This window comes from Streptopelia decaocto (genome assembly GCF_964273445.1).
Source record: "Streptopelia decaocto genome assembly, chromosome: 6".
NCBI classification, from domain to species: domain Eukaryota; kingdom Metazoa; phylum Chordata; class Aves; order Columbiformes; family Columbidae; genus Streptopelia; species Streptopelia decaocto.
Genome location: NC_138660.1, coordinates 33,846,458 through 33,858,591, shown reverse-complemented (window position 1 = coordinate 33,858,591; position 12,134 = coordinate 33,846,458). Strand labels below are relative to the sequence as shown.

The following is a 12,134-nucleotide window of genomic DNA, read 5'->3' as shown; positions in this document are numbered from 1 at the left end:
TCAACAGCAAGTACCAGTGTTGGAGGTGAAGACAAAGCAAAGAAAACCCAAGGAAGCGGGAACAGAGCCACCTGAACTGATGGGACCAGCCCACTCAGCGCACAAGTCAGGACTCGTGTTGGGAACTCAAACCCCACAAGAAGAGAAATACTACTTGGCTGCAGCATTTGTTTCCTAACGAAGAGAAAAACAAAACAAAACGCTATTTGGAAGGTGTCACGCTCATTGCTGCAAGGTGAGAATCAACTCCCTGAAACCCAGAGGGCATTATTCTTTTGTCTGCTTAGTGGTTTCTCCTTGGCTGCTCTGGGAAGGGATTTTCAAACAGGAAGGCTGGTGTAAAATCACCAGAAAATCCTGCCAGATTGCATGGCTCGAAATTCAGGGTATTTGGCCCCTGAGGGCAGCGTGAAAGCCAGGATCTTGGTTTTCTCCTCCATAGAGCTGGATCCCAGGCCAAAACACAGACAGCAAATGGCTTTTGGTCCCTAGGACCTCAGACCCAACTAGGTACCAAAATGTCCACCTGCAGAAGGACACAGCAGGACCTGACCCTGCCCTGGGTGCTCAGCAGGCAGCCCACAGCTACTGCTGGCAGCAAGGGGCGCTCTGCTTTGATTTGGGTTTAAATCTCTATTAAAAAAACTAACACCCCCCCATGCTGTCCCCCTGCCCCCCCACCCATGTCTCTTTACACCCTGCCATTTTCCCGGCGCTGCCGAGTCCCTTTCCAGCAAAAATTTTGCAAGCTCTGGTCATCTCGGCAGGCAGTGCCAGCAGCCATCCTTCTGTCCTGCCCTGCCATGACCCCTGCCAAAAACCTACATTTAGCAAGCGCTGCCCTGACCTCTTGCATCAACTGCAGAGCAGCACAGTGGTACCACAAAGCTTGCTTTTTGTTTGTTTTTACTGAGTAACCCCTAGTTTGGATCACCCCAGCTGGAGCAAATAGCACCTTGGAGCACGCCTCTCTGCCTGGGCACAATAAAAACCTACTCGGGGCTTCACTTCAGAATATGGCACAACTGAGCTTTTGAGAAGGGGGACTCCTGGACAAACCCCCAACGCTTCCAGCAGCGTTACAGAAACCCCACCCCCCCCCCCGCCTTTTTTTTAATTTATTTTTTTCTTTTTTTAAGCAAATAGCTTAAAGCTCAGCACCAGTCAGCAGCCGCTAAGCATGCCCGGCGCCGCAGCCTTACAACCCCCCAGCCGGTAGTCTGTCCATTCGCACCCTAAAACACCAGCCGGGGGGGGGCGGGGGGAGAAAGAGGGGCGTGTTCCCTTACCCATCACCCACACAGACATTTTGTGCTGGTCTAGCCCCCCTTCCTGCTTTCGACACCCCTTCCCACCGACAAGCGCGGGGGAGGAATGCAGGGATGGCAGTTCCCTCACCGCTAACCTTGCTGAGCCCGGGCGCTGCCTTCGACGCCCCCCCCACCCCCCCTTTAGCATCCATCCCTCCCCACCGCATCCCTGCTACACTCCCCTCTCCCGCACCCCAAAATGTCCACGTTAAAGATCCAGAAGCACGCCGGGCTTCTCTCAAAATGCACTTCAACAGGGTCCTGCCCTGTTCGCCCACGGCACACAAAAGCTCGGTGGTCCCGAAGGGCGGAGGGAGGGTCTGGCCCCCTCAGCCATGTTTCCAGCCCGGCCCGGGGGCCCAGAGGTCCGGATCGGGCCCCGAGGAGTACGGTGGTCCACGGAAAGGGGCGGGGGAGAGGGGAGGAGATCCCGGCTCTCTCGCCCGCAGCCGAGATCTGGGCTTGGCTGGCAGAGGCGGCTTTGTCATCACCACTATTGTCTTTTCATTTGGAAAGGAGAAGGAAAAAAAAAAAAATAAAGGAGGAAAAAAAAATAATAATAGCAATTAAAACCCAAAAGAATCGCTTTGGTTCTCTCTCCCCCTCGGTTCCTTTGTCTGCTTCTCTATCCCTCCCCGCGTCTGCGGGGCTTCTACCGCTTTTTCTTCTGCTTGAGGGACTTCCTCCGCTTCAGGATCATCTCGTAGAGCTTGTCCATGCCCTCCGTGAGCCCCTCGCCGATGATAGCGCAGGCGGGCTGGATGTGGTAGGTGGTGGAAGGGGTCAGCTCATGGAGCGCCAGCTGCTTCTCGATCTCGGCCACTGGCAGGGACTTGGGCAGGTCCTGCTTGTTGGCGATGACCAGCAGCGGGGTGCCCTGGTTCTCGGCGAACTTGGTCACCTTGTGCAGCTCTGTTTTGGCTTCCTCCAGTCGGTCCACGTCCACTGAGTCCACCACGTAGATGATGCCATCGGTGCAGCGGCTGTAGGACTTCCAGAGCGGGCGCAGCTTCTCCTGACCACCCACGTCCCAAAAGTGGCAACTGATGCCCTTGGCCGTCCCGTTGCTCAGACGGATCTTCTCCGTGTTGAAACCGATGGTGGGCACGGTATTGACGAACTCGTTGAACTTCAACCGGTAAAGCACCGTGGTCTTCCCCGCCGAGTCCAGGCCCAGCATGACGATGTGCAGGGACTGGAAGGCGGAGATGTTGGAGGAGATGTTCCCCATGGCCACGGCTCACGCCGCCCTCACAACCCCGCGCCCATCCCCGCGACCGCCGGGCCCGCCGGGGCACGGCTCGGGGTGAGCTGCGGAGCGGGCAGGGAGCGGGCAGCGCGGCTCCACGCGGCGGCAGCGCTCCGGGACTACCGGCCACCGCCCCGCCCGGGAGGAGGGACCGCGCCGCCGCCTTCCGCCGGCTCCGCCCCCCGCGCTGCCCGCACCGGCACCTGCCCGTGCCCTCTGCTGCCTGCACCAGCCCCTGCCCGCCCCTTCTCCTCCAAGCGGGGGCTTTGACCCGCTGCGCCCTGTTGCCCGGGTCCAGCCCGGCGCGGGGTGGGGGGGGAGCCTGGGAGCGAGATCCCCCTGTGGTTAAAGCCTGGTTGTCCCTACGTCACCAACCACTGAAATAATAATTAAAAAAACCAAACAAACAAACAAAAAAACCCAACTAAAAATAGTACAAAGACAAGGCATTATTCACTGCACAGAGGCATAAGGAGCGACCTTCTGCTGCACAATGTATAATCCTTGGGTGAGAGATCTAGAGGGGTTGCAAAGTGGTTCACAGATTTCACAGAATGTCAGGGATTAGAAGGGACCTCGAAAGATCATCCAGTCCAATCCCCCTGCTAGAGCAGGAACACCTAGATGAGGTTACACAGGAAGGTGTCCAGGTGGGTTTTGAATGTCTCCAGAGAAGGAGACTCCACAACCTCCCTGGGCAGCCTGGTCCAGGCTCTGGCACCCTCACTGGGAAGAAGTTTCTTCTTAAATTTAAATAAAACCTCCCGTGTTCCAGTTTATACCTATTGCCCCTTGTCTTATCATTGGTTGTCACTGAGAAGAGCGTGGCTCCATCCTCATGACACTAAATCTTTATATATTTATAAATATCAATGAGTTCACCCCTCAGTCTCCTCCAAGCTAAAGAGCCCCAGATCCCTCAGCCTTTCCTCACAAGGGAGATGCTCCACTCCATCATCTTTGTTGCCCTGCGCTGGACTCTCTCCAGCAGTTCCCTGTCCTTCTTGAACTGAGGAGCCCAGAACTGGACACAATATTCCAGATGCACGCAGCTCTGCAGGGACAGCTGGCACTGATGATAAGGTGAGCCTGGAAAGCGGGAGAGCGATGCTCTGCTCCTGGAAAGGCAGAGCCTGCACTTGTGCTGCAAGGTTGGGAGCCCCAACCACCCAGTGTGGTGCTGGGACATGAAGCATCTACATCCCCCAGGGACTGTCACAGTCTCCCAAAGCTGGGAGGGGAAAACCTCACCTGTCCTGAATCCAAGGTAGGGGTGGCACTACTGTTCATAACCACTAGTAATGTTTTTTGCATCTCATGATGTTAATGTTCTCAAAATGTGTTAAAGCCAATGTGTTCCCCCCCAGGGCCCAGCACAGCTCAGTGCCCCAAGCCATGAATCTGCTGGCCCAGCTACTCCTGGAAGCCCCTTCCAGGCCAGCATGGGGACAGAGAAGCCACCCCTGCTGCATGCTCTGGGGAAGGCCTGCCCCTCTCTTTGCCTTTGCACTTATTTCTGATACTACTCCTGAGCCAAAGAGCAGCAGCAGGGTTGTTCCTACAACATTACCCATCCCGTCTTTTACAGCATTTGTAAAATAAATATCAACTGTATCTGACAGCTTAACTGGAAAGCCCTGGAGAAAGAAGTGTACTGCAGAAGACAGATACTGCTTTTAATTTAAGATGCTTTCACCACGCAGCATGCAGTGGGGATTGCCAGGCTGGAGTGCGATCATTTCTCATATTCATATTTCATCCTGAGGATGTGTATTGTGGCTTTGCGTGGAGATAAGACTGCCTGCTAACACATGCCATCATTAAAATTACAGGCAGCTCACTGTGACGGTGTCCGGAGGTGACACTGGGCACAGCTTTGATGGAAATCACCATGTGATGACAGCATGAAAAGCGCAGGGAGCTCCGTCTCCCTCAGTGTGCAGCTGTGAGAAGTGCTCCTTGGTACATGTGAGGTGGCATCGCCTCTGCTCAACCATTCAAAAAGCAAGGCACAGGCACCGTACAGGCTGAATAATTAAAATGTTTTGTTCACAGGGGTTGTCTTGATCAGCTGGCCTTTGAGCTGGCCTGAGTTTAGGCTTTTCTCTGTGACCCTGTAAAGGTAATGAATTACTGAGAAAGCTGTGAATGACCGCTTGATTCCAGGAGCTGGAACACTATTGGAGAAAACCACCAGAAATAAAAGAATAGGGTCAAATTTGTGAGCAGTGTCACCAGCAGATCCAGCACCACTCTCATCTTCTGCCTGAATTGCTCCAGCCAAAGCTTTCTTAAATGCTGCTGGGAAGGCAAGTGGAACCCGGGCTGCCCCAGAACTAGTGGCTGATTTGTGTGCAATAGATCTGTGTTTTAGGAATTTACCTTCCAGCTGTGAGCTCGTGCTCAGATCCAGGAATGCCACGTCCAGCGCAGGGGATGCTGTTTCAGCCCTTGGTGGTATACCCAGGCAGGACTCCCCGGGGAACTCCCCATCTCGCCTCCATCACTTCTAACCCTCTCCCTTCCTCCTCCTTCATCCCCACTGCTGAACACAGCTCTGAGCCTCAAGTTGAAAGACTTCCTTGTCGAAACAAGACACCAAATTTCTTTGCTCCCAACAGCAGAAGTGGAAGGAAGAGACTTCCCTCCTCTGCACCCCTCCTTTTTCACCCCAGCATTGATTGCGAGTTATAAATAAAGGCAAGATTAGATAGTCAGGCTGGTCAAAGCTAGGGGATGTTCTGAAAAATGGCCTTACATCAGATGATCCCAAGGGGATGGAGATAAACAGGAGGGATGCAGTGGTGAATTATGCTGCAGCTAATGCCAGCTATCCATAAATAAGCTGTTAAGACCTCTGCTGAATATTAAGTGCAGAAATAATTGTTAATCGCAGCTGAGAAGAGTCTGCCAAGTCCATTCAGTGGCAAATTTAGGCAGAGGAAACCCATCTTTTCCATAAGCCCCCCTCCTCTGCTTTTTCTCCCCCCCTTTCCATCACATCAAGGTTAAGCAGCCAAGGTTAAAGCCAACATTAGCATCTAAATGTGTGTCTGTGAGTATTTGACAAAGGAACCGCTTACTGGTCCCCAACATTTTGCTCCAGCAGCAAGAAGACTGTTGCTGCCATAGTAACTGTTTTCAGACGTGGCAATTATTTCTTCCCAGCCCCCCTCCCCATCTCATCTCACTTCCCCCAGCTCATCTTGCGCTTCAAAATATCTTTTTTCTTTTTTTTTTCTTCTTTTTTTTTTTTTTTTGTGTGTGTGAAATACAAAGGGCCAAAGCCTGCACACCTCCATCGGTGCCCTGCCCGGAGGAGACAAGCAGAGGGATGTTTACCATGCTTCCACAGCCATCTCGTGGATTATCTGTAGTAGTGACTTTTAATCTGCATCCAATTAGCCTTTTGTCACCCAGGCAAAGCAAAACCTTGGAGCAGCAGCTTTTGCCAGCTGTTTCTGGCAAAGCTGGCGATTTGGGGAGGAGGAGATTGGTTTGCAGAGAGCATCCTAGCTCCCAGAGCATGCAGGATCCTCTCTCCCTCACCTGTCCCTTCCTTCTTAATAGCATCACTTGCCTTAGTGTGCTCCCTTTTGTTTCTGCATTAAAAGCAGAGACACCAGCCCAAACAAAGTTAAGAGGCAAGGGCTGTAATTAGGGCTGTCCCCATTCTTGGGGATTGCTGAGGCTAATTAACAGCATGCCCATGACTAATGCCTGGGATGTGGGAACAGCACGAAGGCTGTACTAGAGCCAGAACTGCGGCAGCCACCTCTTAAACAGCTGATGGTGGGAAAAGGCAAGGGACCAGCATCTCCAGGCAGGTTAGTGGGGCTGCTCCCCTCTTCTGCCAGGGTTTCATGGATGAGCTCTACCCAAGCAGTGGCTTTCCTGGGCCTGTGTGAGCTGGAGAGGTAGCACTGGCTAATGTGATATAGGAAAGTCTTATCCCTGTTTGCAAGCCCTGATGGTGTGGGAAAGCCATTGGGGAGGCATTCTGGGGACAGTGCACCTGTGCCTGCTATGGTCAGCATCCTTTTATTGTACCAATATCCTTGCCACCTTCATGCACTCTTTTCCTTTCCAAGGACCTTCCAGCCCACTCACTGGATAATGAGGCTGCATAATGCAGGATCATTAAAGGCTGAATAGCCTATGAGTCCCATAGGAGCCTTTTGGATATTAACTCAGAGGGAAAAGAGCATCATGGATGTAATGGGACTCCTTCCTTATGGGAAAGGCAGTGTGTTATCCTGCGGGGCTGCAGAAGCAGCATGATGCAGCCAGGCATCCCCACTGAAAGGGTTAATGGGGGAGAGCAAAGGGGCACTGGGGGATAATTAGAGATCAAGAGCCAGGTACTGAATATTTCACAGGAGATCGTCCCCCTAAGCTTCAACTCACACCTCTGCTATCAGTTTCTGAGTAGTTTCTGGCACTTACTGGCAAGTTTTTCCGTGCTTTGTCTCTCTCCTCAGTGCTCAGCCCTGCACCAAGAGGGTCCACGTCCTGCGAGTGGGGCCTTCCATCCCTGCCTATTTGAGTGTGGGGACAAGGGGGTCTTGCGGATCAGAGGAACACACTCCTGAGATATTTCCAGGAGCTCCTGGGTGGATGGGTGGAAGGAGGGATGGATGGATGGATGAATAGAGGGAGGAATAGAGCCTGGCAAGGAGGGATGGATAAAAGCAGCATCACAGTGGAGAAATGACTGAATCCACAGAGCTCCTAATGCAGGAGTGAGAAATAATCCTTTCATCTGCAGCGCAGCAGCTCAGCTCCATTTCATGACCTCAGATGCCTCCTCAGGACAAGCAAATTCCTTCAAGGACCAGCTTAAAGCCGACTTTACAGCCTCATCTCCTCGAAATGCTAAAACAGCCACAAACCGAGGAAAAACAAAATCTGTCTCTAAGGGAGCTGATGTGAAAACAGCCTTATCAAGACAGCACAAAATCCATCCAGCCCAGCATCGTGTCTCTGTAAGCAGCCAGGAGCAGAGGCAGCTGGAGGAGCACAAGACCAGGGCAGATGTGTATTATAATTTTCAGTGTGGTAGGTTTTTTTTCCTTCATTAATTTGTACAAACCCACTATGAAGCTTTACAAGCTTTTAGCCTCCTCAGCATCCTGGCCCCGAATGCCACAGCTTAGCCATTTTTGCTGGATAAAGAGGAATTTCCTTGGTGTGAAACTGGCTAGAAATCTCCTCTGCAAATTCACACATACCAAGTAAAGGTTCTCAGGTTAAAGCAAGGTGAGCACAAGGTTTTTCTAGTAGGTTAGGCTGGGATTTTCACAAAAAACAAACCAAAACAAAATCACTCTTTTTGTGCTAGGCTTGCATCACAGCCACTTTTTTCTCCCCAATCCATGAAATTTGGCAGGAGGAACTTGAGCAGGCAGAGACAAAAGAAGCAAGCTCTCTGCCTTTGTTCCCACCATTTGCTGGGATGACAGATGTCATTTTTGCACAGCGAGCACTGTGTCCCGCCACTGCAGCTGAGTGCACCTGGAGGGGACACTGTCTCACATTGGATTAAGAAAAACAGCACTTGTATTTCTCCCTTAACATGTACAGTTTGGTTTGGCTGTTTCTAAAGTGACTGCTTGGATGCTTGGATCATTTTAGGGGTTGAGGTTCCAGCACCCTTAGGATTTATCTGCTGCGCCTGGGACTTCATGCACCTGAATTGCCCTCTGCCCTCAGAAGGGTGACAGGGACATTGCTAGCAGTGATACTTTGCTAGTCCTTCACCCCTGAACACCCCCCAGGACTGTGGCTGCTGGAGAAAGCAGAGCTACCCCTTCTTGCAGGAGGGGAAGAAAGCTGTGGGGAAGCCCACACTGGAGCTGGGGCAGTCACCCATGGGGACCCCAGAGGAAAAGAGGTGTTATTTGGGAACAGATACTCCATTCCCTCAGCTCTTCTTTGCCAAGGTCACATTTAGGGGTGGGCAAGACATCTCCTGGGCTGAGGGCAAGGGAGGAGCAACCCTTTCCTCCCACCTGGATGAGAAATGATACAGATACCAGAACCCCCCACACCCTTTGTACAAGCAGTGCCTGGAGGGGAGTAACCCCTAACCCCACCCTGGCTTCCAGCTGGGTAAATAACTGCTTTTGTGCTCACAGGCATCCTGTGGCCAGAGGAAAAGAGACCGAAACTCTGCTGGTTTCATTACCCCAGGACATTGCATCAGCTTTGGACACAAAGCACAGATCTCTATGGTGCAGCCAAGGGGAAATAATGGGGGGAAGTACCTGCACCCACCTGGACCTGTCCCTGAACACACTGAACCCCCCTGTGACTGATCAGTGTGGATATTGAGGAAATTTGGGCTTGAAGGTCTCATTTGGAGCTGCTCAATAATGTGGTGACCTGGAAACTCAAAGGAAGGGTAAAACACTTCCCCACAGGAGGAAGGATGCTGAATCTGGAAGGGTTAAGCGCATACAGGTATGATGTATGGCGTGGTTCAGGTTTGTCTGCAGGCACATGGTCACACATCCCTCTCTCATTCCTGTCCTGAATAACACTTGGTCTCAGCTACTCCCTGCTCTGGTGTAATTCCTGTCCAAGGCTGCACATTGTTTCACTTGGGAAAGGAGCTAGAGCTGCAGATTTCACCCTATAATTTTTCTGTGACACTGTTTCAAGAAAAAAAAAAAAAAATAAAAAGAAAACTGGATTAGCCTTGCTGCTAGAGATAAGCAGGAGGCTTAGAAAAACCCTCAGTTTCCCAGCACCCATTTCCAGGGCAGTAAATCTTTGAGTGTACGGAGCTGCAAGCACAGCGAAGAGAGTGACAGCACAGGGCTGGTGGAGATTTAGGGCTCATGAATCACTCAGTGCTCTCCAGCAGCACACACCAGCATCTCAAATTGCCTCCTTGGGTGATTTGCACCACAAATTTCTGCTTAGCCCCCAAAAATGTCAAAGCACTTTATTTGCTGCCTGTCTTTTTTTTTGTTTGTTTGTTTTTTTGTTTTTGTTTTTGTTTTTGTTTTTGTTTTCCCTTAAAGGAACTGCTCTGTGGCCAGAGGTGAAAATCCTGCTCTGAGCTGTTTTACCTGTGTTTAGCTAGTGTACAGCTATTTACATCTACTTTAGTCAGCTGGAGCCTGATTTAGGAAAAAATGCACCAGGATCCTGTAGGAGGTCAGATCTCAGCTACTAATAATCCACACCTGTAAATGCACTCCAGCCTTCCCTTACAATCAGCCCCAAACTTCCTGCACCTGTGGCAAAAGCTTAAATAAACCCAAGCCTAGAGGATTGAAGGATGAGACTAGTTCAAGGCTGGCTGGCAGGGGATGGGGAGCATCCCTGAGCAGTGTAGGAGAGAGGACACCTCAGTTTCAAGGCTGCATCCTGGGCAATGATGCCTGTTCCCTGCTGGTTTAATTCCTCTAAGAGGCAGAAGCATAACTGTAGCATTGATAGTGTCCCTGTTGCAGCAAGATATGCCCTAGCTTAAGGAACTACTGCTCTACTTCACATCTTCCAGGCACAGTGGTGAAGGGACACCAATACCCTGTTGATGCAATTTCACGTGGTGCCGAATGTTACCAGCCTGCTAATCTAAAAGGTAAGGAAGCTGTAATTTAATCAAGTGGGGTCTGGGCCATGCAATGAAGTGTAGAAATGGGGCTGGAGCTGCCTGTTCACATCACCAGGCTGGAATTACAGCCCAAGTAATGCTTATCAGCTGCAGTGTGATTTATTGCAGGGGCATGTTTCCACCAGGGAAGGAAGGTGAGTTGGGAGATGAGCACAAAGAACAGATCAGCCTTAGGAAGGTCACCCTAGGGGGACATGACCTGAGAAGGATTCTGATTTGGGGCTTTGTGATCAAACTGTAGGAGGCTCTTGCTGATGCTCGTGAGATTCAGTAGGTGGAAGGCTGGGAGAGAGGAGAAACGCCATGGCTCAGAGCCATGGGCTGGAACTGCTGCTGTCCTAGTCCTGGCTGCACATCTCTGCTTGTGTTTGCTGAGCTGGGGACAGAATATGAGCTAAAAGCTGCCCTCTTTTTGCCTTTTATATTTACTAACCTAAGTTCCACTAGCTGGCTGGAGAAGTGGATTAGGAGCTGGGGCAGGAATTTCTTATGGTATCCCAGACAGCCAGCACTTTATTGCCCTGGTGCCAGGTGAGGGACAGGCATGGGACCTTGTGTCAGTGGAACAAGAAAGCATCTTCACCTGCTTGAGCTTCACAGGTGGAGCCTGTTGAGGTGGAAAGATGAAGCCCAAGATGTCACAGGGAGTCTTTGTGGTAGAGGTTAATCCTTATCATGTCCATCCCAGAGCAGTGCTCAGCCACCAAACCATCCTGTCCTGGACTCAGGCTCCAGCTGCTCCAGGGTCAGTGCATGGCCCAGCTGCAAAACAGCTGCTGTCAGCATGTGGCATTTGTTATCTGCTTTTCCCTTTCTGAGGTCATCTAAAATACATGGTCTTGTATGGATAACCTACCCCCAGGCAAACTCCTTTAACTGCACGGTTTCAGATGATTGGTTTTTACATAATGTCATGTTAATTCTGAAGGAGGGTGACAGCCCCTGGGGTGCTTGTGCTTAATGGCAAGTGAAGGGCTTGCAAATCAACGCCTCCTTTGAAATCAGTGCCTCCCTGGCACAAATTCTGCTCTGGCATGCTCTCTGATCACCAGGCAGACAGCAGCAGTGAGCACCTATGTTACAGTCACAGCGATGGCATCTTGCTGCCCCTGATACTAATGTAGAAGCTGATCCAGGGGAGTGCCTCCTTCGTCTGCAAAGCACTAAAAAGGAGCCCTATTTCTTTCCAAACAAATATCCTGTGTCAGAGTGACATCCCCTGTACTACTTGGCAACATAGCTGAAAACAGTCTGAGAGGGTCAGGGCTAAAAGGACCTCCCAGTGATGCTGGTGAAGAGGTACAGCTGTGGATGGCATTGGTCTCTGTTCTGCTATTCAGAAAACCAAGGCAAATAAAATCAATCCTCTTTAACCAGCCAGGGAAGGTTCAGCAAGACTGGCAAAAGCTGTTTTCTAGGGCCACCTGGTGACAGCTGGAGACAAGCCTCGCTTTTGGAATTTTAGGGCCCAAAGGAACGCCTCACCCCTGTGAAACCCTGTGGCTCTAGCGTCTGTGGCCTGGCAAAGTGCTGCACCTTTCCACCCCTTCCCCTCCCATCAGATTTTGAATCTAACCCAAGTGCGCCCTGTTGCCTCGGGAAGCATGCATTTCCACACTCTACCCATTTAACATGCAGTTTGGCTCCCAGGTGCTTTTATTCTGGCATTTGGTCAGTAAAACCAAAAAGATGCTGTGCAGAATAAAAAAGCCAAGTGATGTGAGTTGACCTGTGGGGAATTGTGTTTGCTGCTGAGAAAGGCAGCAGCTTTTTCACCCTAAGATGAATCAGCCTGTGTGGGTTCTTGGTATGGGAAAGCCACAACTAGGGTGTAAATCAGCAAGGATTTGAGCAGTGTAGAGCAGAGGAGAACCCAACAAAACAAACCAATCCCCTGCACTGTGCAACCATAGAAGATTTGACTATGATTGCTGCAATTCCACCCAGG

The 12,134-nt window shown here is 51.0% G+C and overlaps 1 protein-coding gene across 1 annotated transcript; it reads right to left on the bottom strand.

Annotated features, from left to right (window-relative positions):
* Positions 1-1,598: 1,598 nt before the first annotated feature.
* ARL4C (ARF like GTPase 4C) lies at positions 1,599-3,182 on the bottom strand. The gene has a single exon (XM_082055056.1). It carries the CDS (start codon positions 2,539-2,541, stop codon positions 1,963-1,965), a length of 579 nt encoding a protein of 192 aa, XP_081911182.1. The 5' UTR covers positions 2,542-3,182; the 3' UTR covers positions 1,599-1,962.
* Between the last annotated feature and the right edge of the window lie 8,952 nt (positions 3,183-12,134).

What these genes read in the sequence shown, in the direction of transcription:
- ARL4C (XM_082055056.1), bottom strand. Translation starts at nt 2,541, where the DNA reads ATGGGGAACATCTCCTCCAACATCTCCGCCTTCCAGTCCCTGCACATC.